At 44.3% G+C, this 27,951-nt stretch overlaps 2 protein-coding genes and 1 non-coding gene across 4 annotated transcripts in view; 1 reads left to right on the forward strand and 2 right to left on the reverse strand.

Annotated features, from left to right (window-relative positions):
• Nucleotides 1-16,491, reverse strand: part of SUPT6H (SPT6 homolog, histone chaperone and transcription elongation factor) — a 44,515-nt gene extending 28,024 nt beyond the window's left edge. The window contains exons 1-4 of one of the 2 annotated variants that reach the window (XM_056126858.1): nt 16,345-16,491; nt 2,362-2,503; nt 557-715; nt 394-470 (exon numbers count right to left, since the gene is read on the reverse strand). In XM_056126858.1, the coding sequence (XP_055982833.1) occupies nt 394-470; nt 557-715; nt 2,362-2,470 (345 nt within the window). In that variant the 5' untranslated portion in view covers nt 2,471-2,503; nt 16,345-16,491. The remainder of the gene's footprint in view (nt 1-393; nt 471-556; nt 716-2,361; nt 2,504-16,344) is intronic. The other variant, XM_056126859.1, reaches the window with a different exon arrangement.
• Nucleotides 6,543-6,669, reverse strand: LOC130036370 (small nucleolar RNA SNORA11). The gene has a single exon (XR_008794402.1). It is a non-coding gene; the product is annotated as a small nucleolar RNA SNORA11 (small nucleolar RNA).
• Nucleotides 16,492-16,769: 278 nt separating the features above from the next.
• On the forward strand, nt 16,770-27,401 carry SDF2 (stromal cell derived factor 2). Its single transcript, XM_056126974.1, has 3 exons — nt 16,770-16,996; nt 21,665-21,861; nt 24,850-27,401. Exons 1-3 carry the CDS (start codon nt 16,846-16,848, stop codon nt 25,135-25,137), a joined length of 636 nt encoding a protein of 211 aa, XP_055982949.1. The 5' UTR covers nt 16,770-16,845; the 3' UTR covers nt 25,138-27,401.
• The last annotated feature ends 550 nt before the right edge of the window (nt 27,402-27,951 follow it).

The raw sequence follows: 27,951 nt of genomic DNA on the forward strand, positions 1-27,951 counted from the left end.
CCCAGTGATGTTCAGGGGTTATTCCTGGCTCTGCACTTGGGGATCACTCCTGGTGGTGCTCGGGGGGCGATGAGATGCTGGGGATAGAACCCAAGTGGGCTGCATACAAGGCAAATGCCCTACCTGCTGCACTATCGCTCTGGCCCCCTGTACTTATCTTGAGAAAGAAACCTACCAGTAAGTTTTCTTTCAGTCCCACAGCCAATCTCTGAAACTGGCAAGACCAGTGGGCATCCAAATATGGGACATAAATCTAGGATCTACCAGAAAATCATATAAGCACTTTTTTTTTCTCTGACAATCTCCAACCTCTTCTGCATATCTCCTCTAATAGGAGTCACTGACTTTCAAGGGTTTTTTCTTCCAGCTCCAGGAACAAAGTATGACACTTACTCCTCTTTTGACTTTGACACCCAAATTCTCCTCAATGAGGTCAAAATCATCATCCTCCAGGCGGTCATCAAAAGATGCTGAAGGAAACAGAGCATGATGCACGTTACCCTTCTCTACCGTGTCTCCATCCCAGCCTCACTCGCCCCGAGGACAGACTACTCACTGCGTTTTCTCTTCTTGTGGCCAACATCATCTTCTGAATCACCAGAGTCACTACCCTCATCCTCTTCACCTTCATCTTCATCATCATCGTCGTTGATAAAGCCTTTCAGGTTGCCTTGTTCATCCTGGTCATCTAGGTTCTCCTCCTCTTCCTCCTCATCTGTAAGACATGCATGTTTGAGGCATAGTTTGGAAACCTGACTTGGAGTAGGGCAGGAGCACTTCCTTAACTGTGATTCTCTAACTGCTCTATTCCACCCCACATGCTGCCTCCCCCCCTTCCCCTCCCCCTAGTGCCAGTGACTGAACCAGGGCCCCTCACAAGCAGACCTGCGCTTTACCACTGAGCCACATTTCCAGCCCTCTCATCTGCTCTGAATGTAATGATCTGGGTGATATGTTAACCTGTCTGCTTTATCTGAAGATGCAAAACCAAGACCACTGACTTAGGGCAGTAGCAACTGGGAAGATTTCTTTTCTAAATTTACCTTATCTTTAATCAAGATGATTCCCCTCATTATTCCAGCTCTTCAAAATGATTTACTGGTGGGGGCAGGGGCAGGGATACAGCTCAGTGGTAGAGTACTTGCCTTTACATGTGTGAGAATTCAATCCCTGACACCATTAGCAACAAAAACATCAACCCACTCCCACCACCCCCGCAATCACCACCAACGAAAAAACTAATTAGAAATCTTTTAGAGCTGGGGAGGTGGCTCAATGATTCACACATGGGAGTCCAGCGTTCAGTCCCCGAGACTGCCTGGTCCCCTGAGCATCATTGGGAGCGACCACCTGAGCACAAGTACTGCTGGGAATAGCTCCCAAACCAAAACAAGCAGAAAAAAAATCCAAAATTCAAATAACCATTAGAGGTGTCCGAGGAGACTGGTCAGTGGTAAAGATAAGCCTTGCAAGTATTAAGCCCTGAATTTAATCCTTAGCACTGGTGGTAGGTGAGGGGAATTGCTAAAGGTTTTTCACCTATCAATAATTCACTCTCAATTCATAAACAGCAGATAAATTCCTTCTTTCATACACAATTCCTTGGGGTGGGAAGGAGGTCGGGCCAACCTGGTGATACTCAAGGGTACCTCTTGCTCTGTGCTCAAGGGATCATACTTGGTATATGGGGGAATACATGTGATGCTGGGGGTTGAACTGGGGTCAGTCAGATAGATGCAAAGCAAGTGCCTTAACCCTGGTATTATTTCTCTAGTCCTCCATAATGCTTTTGCTGAAACCTACATTTCCTTTCTGTTTCAAGCCATTTCATGGTTCTATCCTGAGGTACTACAACTGGGTTTAGGTGGGCGAATAAGCACCGATACTATTAGATCTCTGAAGGAGGGAATGGAGGCTGGAGTGATATAGTATAGTGAATAGGGCACTTTGCTTTTATGTCACGGACCCAGGTTTGATCTTCAGCACCCCATTTGGTCCCCTGAGCCCCACAAGGAGTGATAACTGAGAGCAGAGGTAGGGGTTAGCCCTGACCACTACCGGGTGTGGTCCCAAGACAAAACATTTTTTTTTTAAATAGGGAACATTACATAGGTATTTATTTGTTATGGTTTAGTTTATTTAACAGCTGTGTCTTTATTTTGTATTCCTAATTCTAGGCAAAGTGCCTGCCTGGCAGACAGCCAATAGATGCTCAGTAAATAGTCTACGAATGACTGAAAATTCTCAAGCTGGTACCTCATGTGTGATAACTCCTGTGCTGAGCCTGAGCCTCATCAGCAAGAATCCAACTATCCAAAGCTTAGCAATAGTGGGGAGAAGCTTGAGCTGGGGCCTCCTCACCATCATCCTCCTCTTCAACAAATTTCTTAGTGACTCGGGGCACCACTTCGCCTTCATCGTTGTACTCTTCCTCGGACTCCTCAGCCTCACTTTCCACAAAATCAGACATTGCTGCAGCTTCTCACCGCTTGCCTGCAAATGGCTAGGGACAGAAAGGAGATAGGAATGAAAATGGAGACATATGACTTTCTAGAAACGCTTTAAATCTTCTCACAAGGGGCTGGAGAGATACACAGCGGGTAGGGCGTTTGCTTTGCACGCAGCTGACCCGGGTTCGATTCCCAGCATCCCATATGGCCCCCTGAGCACCGCCAGGAGTAACTCCTGAGTGCAGAGCCAGGAGGAACCCCTCTGCATTGCCAGGTGTGACCCAAAGAGAAAAAAAAAACAAACCCCAAAAAAACCCACCAACAAACAAACCTTCTCACAAATAGCTTTTTAGCTATATGCTACTTTTGTATACAATCACTATATGGGGGGAAAAAGAGTAAGAATTAGATGGCTTTTGGTTTTTTTCCGGGGGATTTGGGGGTGCGGGTTGTTCCCATGTAGTGGTCAGGGGCTCTGGGGTATCGTCAGTCCTGGTGATACCTGACAGAGTCATGAGAGCTAGGCTGTTAAATTTGATAACGTGCTTTTAAAGTTAACCCAGCAGTCCTAGGGGAAATGAGGAGGGCAACCCAACAGTGCTCTGGGTACCACATAGTGCTGGGGATTGAATTCATGGCCTCTGCATACCAGCCTTTTGAGCTGTGTTTTGAAACTCAGATGGTTCCCTTTTTTTTCTTTTTTTTTGCTTTTTAGGTCACACCCAGCAATGCTCAGGGGTTACTCCTGGCTTTGCACTCAGAAATTATGCTTTGGCCCTCAGATGGTTCCGTTTTCTATTCTAACAAGGCTGCTACTCAGGCATAATTTATTTATTTATTTTTGCTTTCTTTGGGTCACACCCAGGGATGCACAGGGGTTACTCCTGGTTCATGCACTCAGAAATTACTCCTGGCCGTGCTTGGGGGACCATATGGGATGCTGGGAATTGAACCCGAATTGGCTGCGTGCAAGGCAAACGCCCTACTTGCTGTGCTGTGCTATCACTCCAGCCCCTACTCAGGCATAATTAAAAAAAGTCCCCAGCACTGCCACTGTTCTTGGGGACCAAACTGAGGTAAAGTGCATGCTAAGTATGGACCTTATCCATTGTATAATCTTCCTATCCCCAACACGAAGTTTCTTGAGCCTTAAGAAGAATTAAAACAAAGAAAAATAGCATATGGGCCCAGAATGATAATACAGCAGGTAGAGTGTTTGCACTGCACAGGCATCCCATATGGTCCTCCAAGCACCACCAGGAGTGATTCCTGAGTGCAGAGTCGAGAGCCCCTGAGCATCTTTTGGTGTACCCCCCCCCCCCCAAAAAAAAGACTACAAGCTTCCGGAAGATATGAAACTACATCCAATTAAAGAATAATGACAACCACATAAATATTTAAACAAAACAAACAAACAAAAAAACAAAACAAACACCCTGTGAGAGACATTACAAGTCTTTGTTGTGATTCTCTATCAGGTAAGCTGTATCTTTCTAGGTATTCTGCTCTATTCTGTTCAAAACAGAAATTGCTAAGCCTCTGTTAAATCAGATGTCAGTAGGAAAGGAGAGAAGGGTGTGGTTAATAATTATTTAAAATGCAAAAAAAAAAAAAAAGCTTCAATTGCTAGAAGGAACCTTAAGCTCCCTGGCTTCAATTCTGAAAATTATCCTTACTGACATAAACTGTTATTTTTACCAATTAAAATGAACTGAACTGTGCTGGAATGATAGCACAGAGGACACTTGCCTTGCACGTGGCTGACCTTGGGTCGATCTCTGGCACTCCATATACCCTGGTACTCCCTGAGCCCTGCCAGTAGTGATCCCTGAGTGTAAAGCCAGGAATAAGCTCTGAGCATTGCCAAGTGCAACCCAAAAAACAAACAAAACAAGTCACACAAAAGACCCCCAAATATCTTATTAACCTCTACACTATTTTGTAAATTTCAGCAATCTTCTCTCTCCATTCTATTAAGGAGGATATAGCTAAGATAAAGCCACCTGCTCAAGGAAACACAACTACCAATTTCGAGAATACAAATCTGGGTAAAGGTTGGTTTAACTCTAAAGTCAGTTTTTTCTAGTTCTCAGTGTGGCCCAAAGACCACCCCACCTTCTTTTTCTCTTGACCAGGGAGTGTTTGCAAGAAGATACACGCTGTAACACAACAGAGAAGCAGTTACAAGAAAGTGAGTATAGTCACTCTTTTTGGGTTTTGCGCACACCCAGTGGTAATCAGAAATCATCCCTGGTGGTGTTAGGGACCTATGTGGTCCTGGGAATTGAACCAGGGTCAGCTGCATGTAAGGAAAGTGCATGTGTTAACCCCTATGCTACCAATTCACCCCCTTATTTTTTTTTGTGGGGAGGAGGTCTCATCCAGCAGTGCTCTTTCTGGCTCTGTGTTTCAAGCGTGAACCCTGACAGTGCTCGGAGGATTGGAACAGGGGTCAAGGCCACAGCAACCCCATGTAAGGCAAGTGACTTACTTCCATACTCTCTTCCACTTTGAGTTGGAATCTTTGGATCTATAGTAAAAAGATTCAATTCACTGAGGGAGGGAAGTAAGTCAAAGGGTTTGCGTGCATGCTTTCTACATGGGATACTTGAGGACCCTACTGTGTGCCGTCCATGAACACTGTCAACATGGCCATAAAATTTAAAATAATAAATGACCTACCAACAACAGAATTTCAAACAGTGCCATTATTCACATTTTTTGGTTTTGGAGATGACAGGTGCATTTAAGTATTAATTATGTTTATAGTGGCTGGGGCCAGAGCAATAGTAAAGTACCTGCCTTGCATGCAGCTGACCTGGTTTGATCCCCAATATTCCATATGGAATAAGCCCTGAGCACCATAAGGATTATTTTTCTAGCATTATTGGCATTAACTGGCATATAATTATGTATGGGCTGGAGCGATAGCACAGCGGGTAGAGCGTTTGCCTTGCACGCAGCCAACATGGCCGACCCGAGTTCGATTCCTCCGCCCCTCTCGGAGAGCCCGGCAAGCTACCGAGAGTATCTCGCCCGCACGGCAGGGCCTGGCAAGCTCCCCGTGACGTATTCGATATGCCAAACACGGTAACAACAAAGTTTCCAATGGAGACGTTACTGGGCCCGCTCAAGCAAATCGATGAACAATGGGAGGACTGTGACTGTGACATAATTGTGTATCAGTTTAAGATATATATAATGTACTTGTTTGATGTACTTGCATATTGCAAAGTAATAATTTTGGAAGGAATCCACATCTGGTTGTACTCAGGTGACCATACAGGGTGCCAAAATGTGAACCAGTGTTACAACCACAGCTGCATTCAAGGGAAGTTTCTTAACCTCTGTACCATCTTTCCAAGCCCCCAAAATATATTTTTGTGTGGATAGGTGTTGTTGGTACCACTCATGTTGATGTGGGACCATGTGATGACAGAAAGCTAACCAGGGCTCAACACATGCTAGTTATGTGTGTTACTATTAAAGTCACATCCCCAGTCCCTGTGGGCTTAATACTTTTAATTTAACTTATAAAAATACCTATGTATGTGTATAAAATATGACTATTTGTCAATAAGTCCCATCACCATCCTCCCGTTGTTCATCGATTTGCTCGAGCGGGCCCAGTAACGTCTCCATTGGAGACTTTGTTGTTACTGTGTCTGGCATATCGAATACGTCACGGGGAGCTTGCCAGGCTCTGCTGTGCGGGCGAGATACTCTCAGTAGCTTGCCGGGCTTTCCGAGAGGGGCGGAGGAATCGAACTCGGGTCGGCCATGTTGGCTGCGTGCAAGGCAAACGCCCTACCGCTGTGCTATCGCTCCAGCCCTTGTCAATAAGTATAGAAAAATATCACTGGAGTTTTCTTCTTCTTTTTTTTTTTTAAGTAAAAAGTGATCCTGAGATAAAGTCTGGGAGCCATGATACCAGGCCCTTCCTTATATACACCCTCCAGAGAGAAACATGAAGCCTTGTAGTTAGTGACTGCCCACCACTCACAATGGTTTTTGTTTTGCTTAGCAGTTTTGTTTTTTACTGCAAAGATGAAGAGTTGACAGTTTGCTTTTTAAACCCCCTCCCCCCTTTTTATCTGTAGGGTATTGTTCATAGGAAAGTCACAAGTTTTGTGACCCTCATCAAGAAACCCAGATTCCTGTTTGGTGTGTAATAAACAGAGGAGCCATTTCTTTAGGCCCCCTGCTCTGAGCACACCACACTAAGATCTGAATTCTTTTTGTTTTGTATTTTGGGTCACACCCAGCTGCACTCATAGCTTACTCCTGGCTCTGTGCTCAGAGACCACTCCTGGCAGGTTCTGGGATACCAAGGGATCAAACTAAGGTTGGCTACATGCAAGGCGCTACCTGCTGTACTATGCTCTAGCCCACAAGATCTGCATTTTTTTCCCCTTTTTGGGTCACACCCAGAGATGCACAGGGCTTACTCCTGACTTTGCATTCAGGAATTACTCCTGGCGGTGCTTGGGGACCATATGGGATGCTGGGAATGGAACCTGGGTTGGCCACGTGCAAGGCAAATGCCCACCCACTGCTGTACTATTGCTCCAGCCCCAAGATCTGCATTCTTAAGGTCATTCAGCTTGACGACTGTGCCAAAAGTGATTATCTAAAGCTTCTGCCAATAAAAATGGAACTCTAATTTAAATTTTGACACTGCTCCCCCTCAGCCCTGAACTGACTCATTAAAAATAGATTCAGTACAACCGCCCACACAGTAGCTCACTTTAATTAGGCTATCAGACCCACAAATTCAGTCTTTTAAGGCCTCAACATCTTCACAGTAAATGTCAGCTCCTGCAGACCAGATGCCCTCCAGCCTACTTAACTGATAAACAGACAGCCTACCTGATGGAAACACAGCTTTCCTCTGTCCCAGAGGCAGCTGGTGCTCTGTGCTACACACACTTGTCTCCCATCTCCGAGGTTATCGATAGAGTACATGCTGTGCAATAGCTAGAAAAGGCCTCCTCCAATAGAGTTCAAAACTGTTCAAACTTCCAGTTAAAAGAGTGTGTCATGGGGGGGTTGGCGCTATACTACAGTGGGCAAAGTATCTGCCTTGCACGTGGCCAACCTGGGTTGAATCCTGGACTTCCCATATGGTCCCTCAAGCATCGCCAGGGTAATTTATGAGTGCAGAATCAGGAGTAACCCCTGAGCACTGCCAGGTGTAGCTCCCCCATGCACAAAAAGAGGTGTTGTCAGAAGCAATCTAGCTGGATGTAACTGTGGGAGCTAGATGTGTGAGCAGGTGCTGGGTACATCAGCTGAAGCTGGCAAGCATCAACTACTCCAGAACAAATAAACACAATTTACTTGTCCATCATTATCATTCATGTATGAAGACTAAGATAAGCTTGAGGCAGTATTTATTTTGTAGCTGGTATTATGATCCTGAAAATTTCTCCATCATTAGGGCATTCTTCCCTTGGATTCCCCACCTCAATGTGGGAGTGTTTGATCTTGCGCTCTTTCTCAAATAAAAACTTCATCTCATATGGTGCTGCAGATCAAACTTGGGTTGGGCACATGCAAAGCAAGTGCCTTAACCCCTGCATTCTATCTCCAGATCCTATTTTACTTTGGGGGGGGAGGGGAGAGGTTGTGGCACAAATAGCTATGCTCAGAGTTTACTCCTGCCTCTGTACTCAGGGACAACTCCTGGAGGGCTTGGGGGACCATAGGTGGTGCCGGGAACTGAAGCCAAGTCACCTGCATGCAAAGCAAAAGCATTACTCTCCATATTAACTCTTCAGTCCCTTTTCATTCTTAAGTAAATGCTAGCAATAAACTCAAAACAAGAAAAAAAAAAAGAAAAAAGAAATAAAAGAAGATTTTACCATAATCAGGCTAAAAGTTACATTTGCTACTAAAAACAGGTCAAGAAAGGGAGAGGCGTAATGAAAGAAGATTTTTTTCCAGGTGCACAGCTGCAGTACAAGCTGTGGCTCAAAGGGAGAGGCTGGTGGTTGCCATGACAGTCTCTGAAAGAGGAATGGAGCTGGGATCAGCTGCCACTGGGGAGGCCTCAGCAATCCCTCCCTTTGAACGAGATAAAGGCAATTAAAAGCAAAAAGAGATGTCTGTTAATTCCCTGCACTATCAGCTTCAGTGACTATTAACTGACTTAAAAAAGAAAAAAAAAAGCCAAGCTCTATTCTGGAACTTGGGTATATTAAAGACAAGTAAAATATGCTTTTCCTCCAACTTGGGAGTGGGGGTGGACGACAACTGACAGTTCTCAGGGCTTACTCCTGGCTCTGTGCCAGGGATCACTTCTGTTGGTGCTCAGCAGACCTTATGGGGTGTTGAGGGCCAGGTGAGGGTCAGCCAGGTGTAAGACAAATGCCTTACGAGTGTGTACTATAGCTCTAGTTTAAAAAAATATGCCTTTTTACCCTGAAATTCATTTAAAAATACTTGTAAAAATGATAGAAAAATAATACATGAAGCAGTAATATAGTGGGTTAAGGCACTTGCCTTGCCTGTGACTGAACCAGGTTTGATCCCCGACACCCATATGGTGACCCAAGCCATGATAAAGTGATCCCTGAATGCAGAGTCAGAAGTACATTGTAATACTGCTTTTAATACTGAGTACTTGTAAGAATGTCTGTGAGAAGGGGTGATACTCAAGTTAAGAGTTAAGAAAATAGACTGGGGTCAGAGAGATCCAAGGGCTGAGTACAAACTTTACATGAAAGAGGCCCAGGTTTGATACCCAACACTGCCAGGAGTGACATTCTGGGACTGCCCCTCCCTAAATAAAACAAAACAAAAGATAATGTAAGAGTTAAGGTACCTGCTGGAGCCACATATTCTTGAGCACTGTCAGGGGTGATTTTTTAAGTCTTTTGGGTCACACCTGGCGGCGACGCTTAGAGGTTACTCCTGGCTGTGCACTCAGGTATTACCCGGGGGACCATATGGAATGCTGAGGATCAAACCCAGGTTGGCCGTGTGCGAGGCAAATGTCCTACCCGTTGTACTATGGCTCCGGCCCTAGGAGTGATTCTTAAGCACAGAGCCAGGAGTAAGCCCTGAGCGCAGCAATTTGGATCAAAATCCTTTCTTCCTTAAGCACTCCCACCTCCATAAAAAATTGCATAGTCTGGATAAAGGTTACATGGGCAAAGGCTTATTGGTCTGAAAAGGTCTTCTGGTCTGATGAGTATCCCCACAAGTCTAATGTGGAATTGATACAGTAACTTTCTGCTCTTCATGAGCCTGGAACTATTCCAAATCTGGATCAATAATAAAAATGAGATAATTTAACAGTCTGAGTGCATACTCTGCATGCAGGATGCCTGGATTGCAACACCATACAGTACCTGGAGCATAGAGCTGGGAGAGCCTCTGCACACCATCAGTAGTGGCCCCAAAACAAAATAAAAAGCGTTCAGGTGGGGGGTGTCAGTACAGTGGGTAGAGCACATGCTTTGTACATGGCCAACCCAAGTTTGAACTCCGGCACCCTTTATAGTCCCTGAGCCTACTAGGAGTGATCCCTAAATGCAGAGCCAGGAGTAAGTCCAGAGCATAACTGGGTGTGGCCCCCAACAAACAAACAGGTGCTCAGGGGCCAGAGAGAGAGATATTAAGACCTTGCAGCCTCCTGACTCCAGTTGGTATCCCTGGCACTACATATGGTCCCCCGGGCATAACCAGGAGCAGAGCCAAGAATAGCTCTTGAGCATTGCTGGTTATACTTCCCACCACGTTCTCCCCTCCCCACCCCCACCAAAAAAGAAAGTGTTCAGAGTTCATTTATGACAGCTTAGAAATTCTAAGGGTTGGACAAATGCTCAATGATGGCTGAAAAGTACACTGCATGTTGGAGGCCTGGGTTCAATCCCCTGCACTTTATGGTCCTCAAGTACCAACGGGAACAAACCCCAAGCACTGAGTCAAAAGTAGCTTGATGGGGCTGGAGTGATAGCAGCCTTGCAAGCAGCCAACCTGGGTTTAACCTGGCATCCCACATGGTTCCTTGAATTTTCCCAGGAGTAATTCCTAAGAGCAGAACCAAAAATAACATCTGAGCACTGCCAGGGACCCCCACCAAGAAAAAAAAAATTTCCTGAGCACTATTGGGTGAGGCCCCTAAACCAAAAATCAAAAGATAGTTTCTTTGGGGCTGGAGCAATAGCACAGCGGGTAGGGCATTTGCCTTGCATGCGGCTGACCTGGGTTCGAATCCCAGCATCCCATATGGTCCCTTGAGCACCATCAGGAGTAATTCCTGAGTGCAGAGCCAGGAGTAACCCCTGAGCATCGCCCAAAAAGTAAAAAAAAAAAAAAAAAAAAAAAAAAAAAAAAAAAAAAAAAGCAAAAAAAACCCCCAAAACCAAAACAAAAAAAAACCCTTCTTTTAAATCTGGAACTCAGAACTCTTTGTTACGAAAACACCTAATCATGGGCTGGAGTGATAGTACAGTCAGTAAAGTGATTGCCTTGCATGCAGTGCACCCGAGTTCAATCCCAAGCACCTTATACCGTCTCCCTTGCCCCTCCAGGAGTGATTCATGAGCACTGCTGGATGTGCCCCCCCACCCCTGGCTGCAAAAAGAAAATACCTTATCATACCAAGTATTTCAAAACAAAAAATGTTGATTCTACCTATTAGTTATGATGTGTATTTTAACACACCATAGTTATAGGAAATAGTTTATAATCTTTTCAATGCCACGGTATTAAAATTAGATATTAGTTTAATAATTCTATCACTCTGCCCCACTCGGAGAGCCCGGCAAGCTACCGAGAGTATCTTGCCCGCACGGCAAAGCTTACCAAGCTACCCGTGATGTATTCAATATGCCAAACACAGTAACAAGAAGTCTCAAAATGGAGATGTTACTGGGCCCGCTCGAGCAAATCGATGAACAACGGGAGAACAGTGCTACAGTAATAATTACTGTTTAATAAAACAACATTTACTAGTTAGTAAAAGTTAACCCTTTCCCTCTCTGTTGCCTTCTAGAACGAGATGACGTCAAAAGGAAAGAAATACTGAAGTATAGCAGGCTCTCAAATAATACCTTTTTTGGCCACACCTGGAGACACTCAGGGGTTATTTCTAGCTTTGCACTCAAGAATCACTCCTGGCAGGGCTCAACCAGGGGATCGAACCAGGATCAGTCACAAGCAAGGCAAGAACCTACCTGCTATACTATCTCTCCAGTCCTTCAAATAATATTACTTAATCTAGCACTATTTCACTAAAACATTATTGAGGGGGCAGGGGAAATAGTATAGCAGATAGTGCATTTTGCCTTGCACAGTGCAATCAAAGTTCCGATCCCCAGCATCCTATTCCTCCAAGCATTCCAGGAGTGATTCCTGAGTGCAGAGCCAGAACAACCCAAGCATCGTCAGGTGTGTACCCAAAACAAAAACACAATAGTGAGAAAAAAGAAATCGCTGCTAATGTTGAATGTCATGACTTACATTATATAAAATATTGGTTTCAATGCACACAATTTTCGTTTGAAGCTGCATTTCCAAGACGCTATCATCAAACATCAAAGACAGTGAGAACTTACTCTATATAACCGGATATAAGCTCTTGCAAACCACAGAGGGAGTGACAGTCACTAAGCTCTGTGCTGCTCACATAGAGGAACACATGGTCTCTGCCCAAATGCGGACTGAGAACTTCAGAGGATGAAATATGCCACTGGGATACGAAGCAGATAATTGGTAAATGAGAACAGAGTGGCCTAATTTATCCCCAGGAGCCTTACTTCAGTGACCCCCTAAACAAGAAGTATAGCAGGTCTTCAAAGATGACAAAGATACTACAGAAGCCTGCAACTGAGAACACTGATTTAGTTTTCAATCAGTGACGTTAAATAAAGACCGTAAGAGAGAGGAGAAACTAATTTAGTGGAGGAACTGTCATAGATGTGGTGGTGTTTAGAGTGCTAGAGAAGATCCTGAGCTGCACCAAGCCCACATGCTCTGTGGCAATGAGAGTTTGGGCTATACATGGCAGTGCTTAGGAGACCAAAGGCGGTGCTGGTTACTGAACAGGTTCAGCTTCATGTCAGGTAAGCATCTTAGCCCATGTACTCTCCCTCTGACCTCAGAGAGGATTAGTTTGACTGGAGGGTGAAGTACTAAGGGTTTCTATAGACAAAAAAAAAAAAGAAGATTTAAAATTCTAACCTGTCTGGAAAGTACATGGTTTAATGTGTTTGCCTTGCACATGGCTGAACCAGGTTTGATCACTGGCACCAAAGATAGTCCCCTGAGCACAGAGCCAGGCTTAAGTCTGAGCACCACTGAACATGGTCCAAAAGCCAAAATAACTAAAAATCTATCCTAAATTAGACAGGAAAGGGTCTGGGATGTAGTACAGTGGTAGAACACTTGTCTTGCATGTGTGAAGCCCTAAGAATTAAAAAAAAAAAAAAGGGAGCAGAGATGGCTAGGAAGGAAATCACTGCAGAATTATCATCAGAGAGTTGGTTTCATTTACTTTCATTTCATTTAACCAATATCTATTTTATTTTTAGGGAATCACACCCAATAGTGCTCAGGGCTTACTCCTGGCTCTGTGTTCAGGGATCATTCTTGGTGGGTTTGGGAGACCATATGGGATGCTGGGGTTTGAACCCAAGCTAGCTGTGTGCAAGGCAAGTGACCTACCCACTGTACTATCTTTCTGGCCTCTCAACAAATACTTATTTAATGAGTGCTTATCATATGCCAGGCATGTATAAGACACAAATTCTCTTCCCTGTATTCTTTCATTTTGCTTTCACTGAGGCCCAAATCTTGTACCTACAAAGCAAGTACTTTACTACTTAAGACACATCCTAGCTCTATAACCTCAAGAAATGGCATATTTTAAGCAGGGAAATTACATCTGAACTGACCTGATCCTGCTATGTAGAAAAAGTCTGGAGGAGAATCACAGTGGAAGCAGGGAAAACCAGATACTACTGTAGTAGTTAGTGGCTTATGGAGAAATATTTAGCTAAAATATACTCTGAAGGCAGAAGTGGTAGGTCTTACTGCGGAGAGCAGTAAGGGAAAAATCTCCATGATTATTCCCAGAGTCTGGCTTTGTGCATGCGGATAAGATTATGATTTACAGGGCTGGTGAGACAGTACAACAAGTAGGATGTTTGCCTTGCACTTGACAAACCTGGGGTTCCATCTTCAGCACTCCACATAATCCCTGCTGCATCTCCAGGAGAAATTCCTGAGCGCAGAGGCAGGAATAAGTCCTGAGCATTAAGAGGTGTGACCTCAAAACAAACAAAAAGTACTGGTCCTTAGGGGATGGACTGATAGTATAGTAGATAGGGCACTTGTACTTGGACGTGAATTTGATCTCAGGTATCCTACATGGTTCCCCAAGCACTGCCAGGAATAATTCCTGAGTTACCCCTGAGCATCATGGGGTATATCTTAATAACAACAACAACAAAAGGATGAGTTAGTGAGATAATAAAAAGATCAGGATTGGAACATTAACAACAACAACAAAAAACCACTGCAAAACCCCCAAACCAAATGAAGCTATTAAAAGACATTCAGGACTAGGAGACAGGTGAAGGTAGAGGACAGCCTACCATGTGTGAAGTTTCAAGTTGAATGAGAACTGTCTGTTGTGACCCTTATTACAAGTAAACAAAAATAAACAAAACAGGCAGTCTGATGGATGATTCTGGCACACGGGAGAGAGCATAGGGCTACATATTTAAATTTGGGAATTGCGTGGTTTAATGGCTTTAATTTTAAGCCATTAAAGCTAGATCACCAAAAGGAAGCATGTGCAAAATTTTGTATATTCTGAAAAAAAAATTAAACGTTCAGAAGCCAGATAGAGAGAAAAGGTGGGTTTAGTCACTTGCTGTGCATGTGGTTTACCTTGGTTTGACTTTTTACACCACTTATCCCTGAGCCCTTCCAGGAGTGACCCTTGAGCAGAGTCAGGAATATCCCCTGAAAAATACTGTGTATAGCCTCCAAGACCATAATCATAACTCCCCTCCAAAACAGTGAGCTAGCAAAGGAGACCAAAAAGGCCGAGTGAGACAGGAACATAACCAAAATAAAGATTCAAGAAAGGTGTCAACTAGGACATTGCAGAAACTGAGGAAGATTTAAACAAAGTATCCATGGGATCTGGCAACAAAGTAGTCACTGGTAACTTAAGAAAAATTTCAATGAAAAGGTTGGGATGATAGAACAGGGGGTAGGGCCCCCTATCTGGGTTAGATCCCCAGCATTACATATGGTCCCCCAAGCACTGCCAGGAGTAATCCCTGGGCATGCTGGACTGGCCTCATTCCCCTCTCCCCCCAAAAATTCTCAATAAAGTATTTAGAAGACAGACTGAAGAGTGATTAAAACAGAAAAAGGTGGAAATCTGGCTATGAAGGAAAAGTATAAAAGGGGCGTGATATGGAGGGGGATGTGAGGAATATCAAAACAATTTATGCTGGGCTGGAGAGATAGTACAGCATGTAGGGCTCTTGCCTTGCCCACGGCTGACCCAGGTGCTAAATCAGGCTTAGTCCCCTGGCATCTCATATGGTCCCCAGAGCCGTGCCAGGAGTGAGATCCCTGTGCCAGGACTGAGCCCTGAGCAACTGGGTGTGGCTCCCCCCCCAAAAAAAACAAAACAACGAAACAAAAACCAACTTATTTTGATAACAAATTTTTATGGAGGGGAAGGATCTGGCAGTTTTTATTGAGGATTAATGGAGAGGAAAAGCCCAAGGATTATACATAAAATCCTGACTGTTGTGTGATTTATGGAAACCAACACTATAAGGGCCAGGGCAAATTTATTGGCCTCGGAGGACCATGTTTCCACCATACCAAGTCAGTTTTCTTTCATGTGAAAGTTGACTGAGGGAGAAGTGTAGGATCCATCATTTCCTGATATGATCAACCTCCAGAGGCAAAAATCTTGTAAGGAGTAACAATACTACACTCATCTAATTTCTTAGCCACACAAGCAGAAAGGTAAAAATGGATTCATTAGGGCTGAAGTTATGAAAGCTGAATTCACAGTTGATGAAGAGTAGTTATAATTTTATAGTTGATAGACTGAAAAAATTTTTTAAAATAGTTTTAAGAAAAACAGTCGAACTAAGTCCCCCTCCCCCCAAAAAAAGTTAAAATTCAGTACTGCTTATACTCTCTGTGTTAACTAATTACAAGGGTTTAACTTCTACTTCCTTGATATTACGTTAGTTATAGTGAATTTCCATGGATGAATCTTCGGAGTAGGAATCCTCTTAAAGAAAATGATCAGTTTTTCCGACAGCCCCAGGTTATGAACTGCTCCAACTGGTTTAAGAGAGAACAGCAGAAACGGGAAGAAATAGAGTTTTGACTAACAGCCTACTCTGATGTTTGTGAGTGGCACCTGATAAATGTAGCCATCTAATAGCAGTTCTGATACTAAGACTACAGGAAGATGGAATTTGGCAGCATCCATTTGCCTTATGGCCGAGCTGCTGAAAGCCCAAAGGTTTTACATTCCCAGAACAACTCGATCACCTTATGCTGACTCAGAAGTCCTAGGTGCTTTCCACTCCCAATTCTTTGGCGTGGCCCAATTTTCAGAGGCTGCGAAAGAAAAACCGGATCTCAGGAAGCCTGTTGAAACCACACGCTTCTAGTTCACGGGTTCCGGGTGCACAGGATGGGGTAAGTATTGAGTTTCGCAGCAACTATCTTGCTTTCCTCCTCGTCCTCCTCCCTCACAGCGCCAGGAAGGCCGGCGGGGGAGCCTCCTTCCCGCATTCGGCTCCCCTGTGCCTCGTCCCTTACGGGACCAGGCCCTAGGAGCCAGAGTCCCCAATCGACCACTTCGAGGAACACCTTTTTCCAGCCCGAATTTTACCTGCCAGAAGCGCGCTGCTTCTCCGGTGCGCTATGCCCCTACCGAGGAAAATGGAGGCGTCGAACCGAGACTGGGAAAGGCTAGTACGGACCCACCGCACGGCCCCTCCGCCGCCACCGCCGCCGCCGCTGCTGCGTCAACGTGATACGTCACTTCCGGCTCCCTGTCATTGGGAGTGGGCGGGCCGTTTCTTCCACTTTTGGGTCCGTCCTTCAGGGCTTCGTGAGCAGGGGTGGGGGTGTGAAAAGTGTCAGAAGTGTTAGAAGTGTTTCCAATAGCCACTGCTGTCACAGAAGGCGGACAACAGAATGAGGGGATCGGAAGCGATCGGCCTAGCAAGTTTCGGAAGAGCCATTTAGCCGCTCTAGCCAAAGGAACCATAAAGATCAGATTAGAACGTCTTCATTTCCTCCTCTCTATGGTTCCACTTGTAGCTTCCGGTTCCGGGGAGGAGCCAAGTTTACTTGGACGAGTAGTTAGGGTCTTGTTGAGCTAGCCGCGATGGCTGTGACCCATCTTCTCTTGTTCGGGGGTTTGTGGAGTGTTGTGGAGACGTCCAGTCTGGCTGTCGTTACTTGCGGCTCTGTGGTGAAGTTACTCAATACGCGCCACAACGTGAGGCTGCACTCACACGACGTGCGCTATGGGTCAGGTACTGCTGGACTTCGGGGGTCTGGGAAGGCCTGGTAGGCGCCGAGGGCGGGGCCTAGAGAACATCTGGGGGGCGTGGCCTGGGACGGTTCTGAGGGCTGGGCCGAGGTTCCTAATGTTCTCCTGGGCGGCGAGTCCAGCATTGAGTTCTAGGGCACCTTAAGAGTAATAGAGGTTTCTGTTTAGTGACCAACGTGCTAAGCACATTACACGCATGCTCTTCGCGGTTTTTTATATTCTTGAGAGGCAGAAAATGTTTTTGTTTCACAGAGGCGGACACAAATTCAAGTCGCATCTACAGAGCGATTTGTAGCTTAGTAAATGATAGACAGCGTGCCCTTCAGATCTGGTCAGAGTATGCTTTTCACTACTCAGTGCAGGAGGCAGACTCGTAGAGTTAGAGTGCTGTGTTTCTGAGGTCCTTTGTATAGCACTGTCCTCCCGTTGTTCATCGATTTACTCCAGCGGGCACCAGTAACGCCTCCATTGTAAGACTTGTTACTTTTTTTGGCATATCGAATACTACCCTGGGAGCTTGCCAGGCTCTGCCGTGTGGTGGGATACTCTCCATAGCTTGCTGGGTTCTCTGAGAGGGGTGGAGGAACTGAACCCAGGAAGGCCGCATACAAGGCAAACGCCCTACCCGCTGTGCTATCGCTCCAGCCTGAGGTCCTTTGTATTTGTATAAAATACAAAAGGTCACTTTTGGATTTTTATGACTTTTCTCTCGTTTGTGTTTTACATTTGCTCTTTTACTCTTTTTCTTAGATCCCTTTTTTTATCCTTCTCTTAATCTCCTCTTACAGAACTTAAACGAAAACACTCATTGGACTTTTAACCTGTCAGAGGACTTTATTATTATTTTTTTTTAATTTTATTTTACTGAGGTACTGTAATTTACAAAGTTATGCATAGCAACCAACTTTACAATCTGCCATGATCAAATTCCATGTTTACAGTTTTCTGGACCTCAACCCCATCACACCAGTATTAGAGATCACACCCGCCTGGGCTTTAGGGCCATACAGAGTGCCAGGAATGGAACGTGGATCAGCCGCATTGCAAGGCAAATGCTGTCCTATAACTCTGGCTCCTCAGGGGACTTTTTAATGTATTAAATTAAAATTTTTAGTTTGCAGGTTCATTCATTCAGCACAGATTAAGGCACTCCAACAGTGCCCTTCATATTGCATTGAATAAAGAAATTACAATGGTGAACCCAGTCAGCAAGTTAGAGGAAAACAAACATTGAAAGGAAGGGAAAATATTCCTCTAGTGAAATGTGGCAGTGTGCTAAGATGACTGAAAGGATTCTAGTTTGAATGACTGATAGTGCTGACAGCTGAGAAAAAAGTTCTTCCATCTGGAGGTTAATGGTTCAAATTCCGAAATCTGTTATGTGTCAGACTTAAATATTTTATAATTTTATCCTACCTTGGATCTACTAAATCAGTAGATATCGAGAGTCTGGCAGTAGGAATTTGAGGGTATGAAAGCTCTTTGGGTGTTTTTTTTTTTTCTGATAGGAAGCTGCATTTGAGAACCAGGTTCATTTTGCAATTCCAAAAAGAGATTGTTTCTGAACTGAGTATTGAGAAGAGAGCACTAGTAAAGGAGTAAAGGAGAATGTCCAGAGTGAACAGTGGTTCCTGGTCAGGTGTCAGTTTGGCTCATTTGAAAAATATATTCAAGACAAATGCTTTTGTCCTGTCTTCAAACAAATGTTTAAAACTGCATAAGTGTGAGGGAATAGAACTCTATATAAATTTTAAGGAGAAGGGAGGAAGTGAAGTGTTGAACAGGAAGTGAAAACAGGAGATAGAAAGTTTAGGTCATGATTAATTTATATTTTTGTCTTTTGGGCCATCCCTTGTGGTGCTTGGCAGCTGCTTCTGACTCTATGTTCTGGGGATCTTGCAGAGCCAGGAGTAAGCCCTGAGCATCACCAGGTATGGCCCCAAAACAAACAAACAAAATATTCTTTTTCTCTTTTTTTTTTGGGAGGGGACACACTTGGTTGTGATTTTAGACTACTCCTAATAGTGCTACTCCTAATAGGGGGACTCTTCTGGAAGGGCTGGAGGACCATGTGGTGTTGGGCATCAAATGCTGGATCTCATATTTAACAAAGCAAGTACTCTGCCACTGAGCCTCATCCCTGCCACCCCCCTAGCCCCAATGCTTTTTGTATTTAAATTTGTAGCTTCATACTATCCTTTTTGGTTTGGGTTTTGGGGTTTGGGCCATATGGTGATGCTCAGGGTCACTCCTGACTTTGCACTCAGGAATCACTGTCCTGGATGTGCTTGGGCAGACCGCAGGGTATCAAACCCAGATTGGCTACATACAAGGCAGACGCCTTACCTGCTGTGCTCTCTTTCCAGCCCCTCATTTTTCTTTTTTCCCTTTTTTTTTTTTTGGATGGTACTTGGTATCAAACTCAGGGCCTCACATATGTTGGCACGTTTTAGACTGATAAGCTACATCCCTGGTCCTTAATTGTGAAATTTTTTTATGGTAACACTCTTGGTAATTGTATTACATGTTGAAATTATTTTTTTTTCTTTTCATTTTGGGTCACACCTGGCTATGCACGGGTTACTCCTGGTTCTGCACTCAGGAATTACTCCTGGCGGTGCTCAGGGGACCATATGGGATGCTGGGAATTGAACCCGGGTCGGCTGAGTGCAAGGCAAACGCCCTACGCGCTGTGCTATCACTCCGGCCCCTGAAATTATTTTAAGGCCAGACATTTGGTGTACATGGTAGAGCACATGGTTTTCATGTGTGAGACCCTGGATTGTTTGTTCCCTGGGACCACATGTCCCCTGAGTACAACCAGGTGTGGCCCTGGTGACCCTGAAGCATGGTGAGGTATGCCTCAAAAACCAAAACTGAACAAAAGACACCTGGGAGCTATGAAGCTACTGGATACAGGTTAAAAAAACAAACAAACAAAAAACACTGCTTCAAAAGAAATCACATATTCATGTGGTCATTTATTTAGGGCTCTTTAGTTCAAATTCTTGAACTTTTCTGGTAAATATGATTTAGAATTTTATTTAATTTATTTATTTATTTGTTTGTTTTATCTAGGAGTACTGCTACGTATTCAGCCACTGCTTAGCTGATTGAATTGGGCATGAACTCCACCTTACTTTTTTTTTTTTCATTTTTTATAATTTTATTTATTGAATCACCGTGAGAGCAGTTACAAAGCTTTTGGGTCTAAGTCTCAGTCATACAATGAAACACCCGTACTTTTACCAGTGCCCATTCTCCACCCCCAACAACCCCAGTATACCCCCATCCCATACCGTCCCCCTACCTGTGGGGCAAATGATTTCCACATTACTCTCTCTCTACTTTGATCACATTCAATATTTTGACACCAGACCCACCATTATTATTTGAGATTTTACCCCAACACTCAGATCTGCTGAAAAGGCAACCGTAGACCATTTGTTTTCTATTGCTGGTTATGAATAATATATGATTTCGCGTGGCTGCAGTACTGGCTGCACGATTTTGAAATTCCGAAATTTTAACCCTTAAATCTGGAGGGATTTCTGCCAAAACCTGCTGGGTTCCGAGATTTGCTCCTGAATCTCTGGGATCATGGCCGCTAACCAGCTTGATCAGGAGCCAGAAAGGCCATTCATGGGCGGCGACTCGGGGTCTCTGGGGTGGGGAGGAAAGGGCTGGCTCCACCCCCATTCCACAAGGCCCCGCGTGTCTCGTCACTGAGGGCCCAAACCTGACTGTCCCGTGGCCTCTGGAGGATGACGGCCACCGAGCTGCCAGGGGGAAGCAGGCGGAGGGACAACACCCTTTCCCCCCGGGGTTGCCTGGCGACAGTAACCTACTGCGTGGTCCGGACACATTTCTGCCAAAAGCCCCTGGGTTTCGAGATTTGTTTCTGAGTCTCTGGGATCATGGCCATTAAGCAGCTTGATCAGAAGCCAGAGAGGCCGTTTGTGGGTGATGACTTGGGGTCTCGCTGGCGTGGGGAGGACAGGACCGGCTCCACCCCCAACCCGTGAGGCCCTGCATGTCTCATCACTGTGGTCCCAAACTGGATTGTCCAGTGGCCTCTGGAGGATGGCAGCCACCGGGCTGCCAGGGGGAAGAGGCCAAGGCACAAAACCTATTCCCACCTGGGTTGGCCCAGCACCTGTAACCTACTGCAGGGACCGGATGCATTTCTGCCAAAAGCTGCTGCCTTTCAAGATTTGTTTCTGAGTCTCTGGGATCATGGCCAGTAAGCAGTTCAATCAGGAACCGGAGAGGCCATGCCTCCAATTAGATAGCTGAGCTGGACGTGGTTTGTGGGTGTGTCTCCCACATACCTAACTTTTGGCCGTTTACTTTCTTGGTCAACTTTGCCCCAAGTTTTTGGGGTCTGGCCAAAGGCACAGCAGCAGTTTTGGGGTATCTGGAAGTCTGAAGGCACCATCAGGCTGCTGATGCACTCGCCTCCCAGGTACAGATTGACCTGCTGGCGGCACCATACCCCCATATGATTAGTATTTTAGAAAAGATTACCACAGTGTTTCTCTTTACCCTTCCCAACTTATTTTAGGACACAGGGCACGTTATTTTCCACAGGAAAGAAAAGAATCAAGTTGAGTTCACCCACTCTTTTTCTTTCTTTTTCTTTTGACTGCAGGCAGTGGGCAGCAGTCAGTGACAGGTGTGACCTCTGTGGATGACAGCAACAGTTATTGGAGGATTCGGGGTAAGACTGACACGGTTTGTGAGAGGGGAACCCCTATCAGATGTGGCCAACCCATTCGTTTGACACATGTCAACACTGGCCGAAACCTCCACAGTCACCACTTCACCTCACCTCTTTCTGGAAATCAGGTAAAGTGGTATTCTATGATCATTGTTACGCTGCATTAGTCAGGTTAGTTGTTTGAGATCTTGTTTGTTAGCTTTTTCTTTTCCTGTTGCAGATGTACTCTTTTGTGCACATTTATTGGAAAAATTACTTTTTCTCTTAAGTGGGAGGAAAATTGTTTTTTGGTTGAGCAGTGTTTTGAGTCTTTACATCTAGATCAAATCAAGAAAGGGGGAAGAAAGTATAGGTGTAAGTGTGCAAAACATAATTTATCCTAACAAATTCTGCAATGTAGAAACTCAGCATTTCTCATAATTAAAAATATAAGTACATAAATATATTTAAACTTATGCCAGCTAACATAATACAACTAATTAGGAAGTTAATTAGATGTAAACCTTGGTTTAAAAGAGCTTTTTTGCAGAGTGGCATATCTGCTGCTACTCCAAAAATCATGCACTGCCAGAGACCAAGCGGGAAAAGTCTAAGTCTATATGCAAAGCATCCCTGTCCCGCCCTGCAGTCATGTTTCTGAGCTCTAGTTTTGAGTGTTTAAAGAATTTGAACTCTTAACGACTGTTTCCTTCCAACCTCCACTTTGTATTTTAAATTATTTTTTGGGGAGGGCCAGACCTGGTGGTACTTGGGGGCTAGTCTTGACGAGTATGTAGGGGTTACTCCTGTTGGCTTTAGAGGATTGTGAATTACTGAGAATCAAACCAGGGGCTCCTGCATTTAGAACATGTACTCTAGCCTGCTGAGCTATCTTCCCGGCCCAGTTTTTACTATTAATATCTACATTAGTATGGTAAATTTGTTGCAGTATGATGCATTACTAAAAGCCAAAGTCCATAATTTATTATAAGTTTCTTAGGTTCCTCTTTTATTTTATTTCCCAAAGACTGCTTTTTTTGGGTGGGGAGATGGCTGAAAAGACTAGAATGCATACTATACATATGGGAGCTCCAGGTTCTATCTCCAGCATTGCATGATACTCTCTTTAAGCAACACAATAGGAGTGGCCTTCTCCAAATCTAAACTTCAAATAACTAAATATATTTAAAATGATATAGTTATAATTGTACCAACAACAAAGATAAGGGGAATAAATGAAATATAAGATTATATAGCTATTTGTGTATATTTAATACATATATATATATTTTTTTTTGCTTTTTGGGTCACACCCAGTGACGCACAGGGGTTACTCCTGGCTCTGCACTCAGGAATTACTCCTGGCGGTGCTCAGGGGACCATATGGGATGCTGGGGATTGAACCCGGGTCAGCCACGTGCAAGGCAAATGCTCTACCCGCTGTACTATTGCTCCAGCCCCTATATTTAATATATTTTGGTGCTTGGGAGATGGCACAAAGGGCTTGAGCACATGCTGTACATCCTTGGTACTATCATATGATCCCTTGAGCACTGTTGGGTGTGATCAATAACCAAAAAAGAAAGATTCTGAAATAACCCAAATTCTTTTCACTGTGATTAAAACTGAATATTTAAAGCCAATGGGGTTCAAAAAAGAAGGGCTGGAGAGATATATAGTATAGTGGGTAGGATGCTTGCCTTGTACATGGCTGACTTGGCTTCAGGCCCCAAGCCCTGCCAAGAGTGATCCCTGTACCGTTGGTATGGCCGAATGAAACAAAAAATAAGTTAAAAAAACTGGACAGTAGAATCTGCTATATTTTTGCTCAGTTAATATTTCCTTTAGGGCCATAGCAGTAGTATAGCAGGTAAGGCATGCACTTCCGTTGCATGAAACTGGCCTGGGTTCAATCCCCAACATCCCATATGGTTCATCACGTACCATCAGGAGATCAGGAGTGATTCCTGAGTGCAGAGCCAAGAAAGTAACCCCTGAGTATCGCTGGGCATTGCCAAAAACAAAAAGAAACAAACAAAAAACCCTTTAAAAATTATTCTGTATATATGATTGTAGTAATTTACAGAGGAGAAAATGAAGGATCAGACAAATTACGCAGGAAGAGATGGAGTAAGATTCAAGGTCTGCCTGTCCTGGAGACTGTCTTCTTTTCAACTTGTACTTCTCATAAGTCACTTAAAATTTTAAAAGGGAATGTGGGCTGTAGCTATAGTACAGTAGGTATGGCACTTGCCTTGCATGTGGCCAACCCAAGTTTGACCTGTTGCCCTCCACCAGGAGTAATTCTGAGGTGCAGAGCTAGAAATTACCTCTAAGTATTGCCAGATGTTGCCCCAAAATAAAAACAAAACCAAAAAAAAAATCTTAAAGGGAATGAGGCAAGAAATAAATACAAAAGTTATAAAGCATATTAAGACTATAGAAGAAACTAGGATTATTTGCAAAATGTTTAGATCAATCATATTACAACTAATTTTGTATACTTGTGTTTTATCCCCATGTTTTCTTCTTTTTTTCTTATTTAGTGCCAGGGAACAAACCCAAGACCTCATACCTGTGAGGCATGTGCACTAGTGGGCATTGGATTATTTTATTTATTTTGGGGGACAATATTAGTGCTTAAGGTTTTCTCCTGGCTCTGTGCTCAGGGATCACTCCTGGCAGGGTTTGGGGAACCATATGTGGTGCTGAGGATCAAACTTAAATCCGCTGTGTGCAAGGCGAGTGCCCTACCCACTTAATTGCTCTGGCCTCCGTGTGTGTGTGTGTGTGTGTGTGTGTGTGTGTGTGTCTGTGTCTGTGTCTGTGTGTCTGTGTGTGTGTGTGTGTGTGTGTGTGTGTGTGTAGTACAAAAGTTTGTTTCGAACCTTTTTAGAAAGGTATGAAGAGAGAAAAAGGGAAAAGTACATTTTCCAGAATGGAAATAAGCAAGCAATGACATATGGAGACAAGCAGGGGAGATATGTGTTCAAGGGAGAACACGGGCTTGAAGAGCAAGCCTATATTTAAAAAACAATACTGGAAAGCCTCATTCTTCCCATTGCCTCCCTTCCTCTCTCCCTTTTCCAAACCTATATGTTAGCTGTACTAATGTTGCTATTTTCTGTGTTTTCCAGGAAGTGAGTGCATTTGGTGAGGAAGGTGAAGGTGATTATCTGGATGACTGGACAGTGCTCTGTAATGGGCCTTACTGGGTGAGGGATGGTGAGGTGAGGTTCAAGCATTCTTCCACCGAGGTTTTGCTGTCTGTCACAGGAGAACAGTATGGTCGACCCATCAGTGGACAAAAAGAGGTACATGGCATGGCCCAGCCAAGCCAGAACAACTACTGGAAAGCCATGGAAGGCATCTTTATGAAACCTAGTGATTTGTTGAAGGCAGAAGCCCACCACTCAGAGCTATGAGTCTGGAGGTTGTCAGTCACTGTCACCACACAGTGTTCATAGATGTATGCTGCTGATTTCACCCTGGGATTCCTGCCACAGCATCTCAGGACAGTGGACATGTCACCATTGAGTTGAAGATGCATGACAGAAAACAGTGGCTGTGTATTTGGAAGTTTCGGCTCCACACCTGAATGCTTTTTTCTAAAGGTGGATAATTTTTTTTCTGAATATGGGACTCGCTGGTAAAGGAGCAGATGCTTTTTATTCGCGTTGGTTAAACAAAAACGAGGAGACATCCCTCCTAAAACTGGGAATTTTTTTACTCCTCAAGTTTGGCATCACGGATTATTCATGTGTGTAACTCCCTTTTTCCAAAATGATAAAGAATCCAATTGTTAGCCACTGTTGTATTAGATGTACTATTTCAAAATATGATTAATCCTTGCGTCCTAATAGGTATTGATATCATTCTGAGATGTTCAAAGTCTTGTTACAGCAAAACCTTTTCTTTTTCTTTTTTTCCCAATATTTTGGTTACTCCCAAGTGTTCTTGATGGGGTGAGTAAACCATCCACGTAGTGTTCGGGTGCTCCTGCATGCATGCAAATTATTCACTTTAGCTCTCTGAGCTATCTCCCTGGCCCCACATCTAAACTTTTTTTTCTTTCGCAGCACGGGAGTGGGGTAGTACGAAGGGAGACATCAGAGGAGGCTGGAGGACCCTCCCTGTGATTCTTGGCCAACTGGCTGGAACTTCAGTGTTAGGGTCCTGCAGTGATCAGGGGGATTACCCAGGCCACAGCTCATAGTGCTGTGGGACCTGTGGGGGATATGCAATACTCAGGGTATAATGTGGTACCAAGGATGGCACTGTGACTGGCAGCATGCAAGACACTGACCTGCACCCTGTGCTGTGTCTGGCTAAATTTTTTTTCTTTCACTTAATCCCCCAGCAAATCACCTATCTTACTTTTTTTGTTATTAAATAGCCAATGAAATGTGGTATTCTGGATGTTTCTATAGTTGAGGAAAGGGTAGCAGTAAGTTACTTACTTACTGCTAAATAATTATGTTATCTTAACTATTTAACCTTCGCAGAAGCCTCAGGGTAGATTTAGAAAAGTAATTGATTGAATTCTTAAAGCTAGTAAATAATTTGATGGGCTGGATCGGAGATATAACTCAGTAGTGGAACACTTGCCTTGCATATGAAGCCTGGGTTTGACCACTAGAACTGCAAAAAATAAAGGTGGGGCAGTGTCAGAGGGATTGTACAGCAGGTAGGGGACTTGCCTTACATGTGACTGATCTGGATTTGATGCCTGGCACCCCATATGGTCCCCTGGGCCCTCCAGGCGTATCCTTGAGTCCAGAGCCAAGAGTAAGCCCAGCGTACACCTGGGTATGGCCCCAAAACAAAAAAACAAAGGAATCCAGCCGTCTGCTACATATTCTTTTTACGTACAACAATTATGTTAGTTCCTTTTTACCTACAATGGTTATGTTAGTTCTTGGAAGAAAACTACTTTTTGGAGGGCAAGTGTCGGAATATCTTTCTCTGAAAGCAAGTGTAGAAAACCTCTTTGGGGGACTGGAGTGATAGCTCAGTGGATAGGGTGTTTGCCTTGCACACAGCCGGCCCGGGTTCGATTCCCAGCATCCCATATGGTCCCCTGAGCACCTCCAGGGGTAATTCCTGAGAGCAGAGCCAGGAGTAATCCCTGAGCATCGCCCGGTGTGGACCCCCCCCCCAAAAAAAGAAAAGAAAACTTCTTTGGTCCTTAAAAGAGAACATTTAAATTCCTAGTTGATTCCAGGTTTGCTTCATTGTCCGTCAAGCACAGTCATAGCAAACATTATGTGTCTAGAATCTGCTGGGATTTCAGTGATGGATTTCATCACACGCAAGCGATGCTCAGGGGTTATTCCTGGTATTGCACTCAGGAATTACTCCTGGTGGTGCTCAAGGGACCATATCGGATGCTGGGGATTGAACCTGGTCGGCAGTGTGCAAGGAAAATGCTCTGCACTAATGCTCTGACCTCAGCCGTTTTATTTTAAAGATTTTCTCATCCTTTTTTTTTTCCTTTTTGCTTTTGGGTGATAGCATTGAACATTTGGGGGCCTGAGAAATAGTACAGTGGGTAAGGTGCTTGGGTTCTATCCCTAGCATCGCATATGGACTCCTTAGCCCTGCCAGCAGTGATGCCTGAACACAGAGCCAGAAATAAGCCTGAGCACAGCCTAAAACCATAAAGTTAAAAAAAAAAAAAAAAAGAAAACTGAACATTTGGGTGTACCAAATGTGCCAGACTGGCCCATGACAATAAAAGACTTGATTTTTTGCAAAGACCAGTCTCAATAAATTGAGGCCAAATTAGTTGAGCTCTATTTCTCTCTTCTTCCCCACTATTCCATTTCAGATGCATGCTTCTTGAGATCTCTCCACAAGCAGACAAATGATGAAATCAACATTTCAGGCTATTGAAATAGTTGAAAGTAAGGTGGTAACCGTGGGTGATAGAAGAAAGAAAGTGATAGGAAGGAATCAGAATCAAAGAAAAATTGTACACAATGAAAGGAGACGAGATAGCACAATGAGCTGGAGCACATACTTATCGGAGGCGAGTACGGTTCAATCCATAGCATGGTACCCTGAGCCCTGCTGGGTATGGCCCAAAAACTGAAAAAGAAAAGATGAGGCCAGAGAGATAGTACAGCTGGTAAGGCGTTTGCCTTGCACATGCTGACCCAGGTTTGATCCCTAGCAGCACATATGGTCTCTCAAGTCTATCCCAGAACGATCTAAGCACAGAGCCAGGAGTAAATGCT

The sequence above is a fragment of the Sorex fumeus genome, unplaced genomic scaffold (genome assembly GCF_029834395.1).
Source record: "Sorex fumeus unplaced genomic scaffold, SorFum_2.1 ptg000063l, whole genome shotgun sequence".
NCBI classification, from domain to species: Eukaryota; Metazoa; Chordata; class Mammalia; order Eulipotyphla; family Soricidae; genus Sorex; species Sorex fumeus.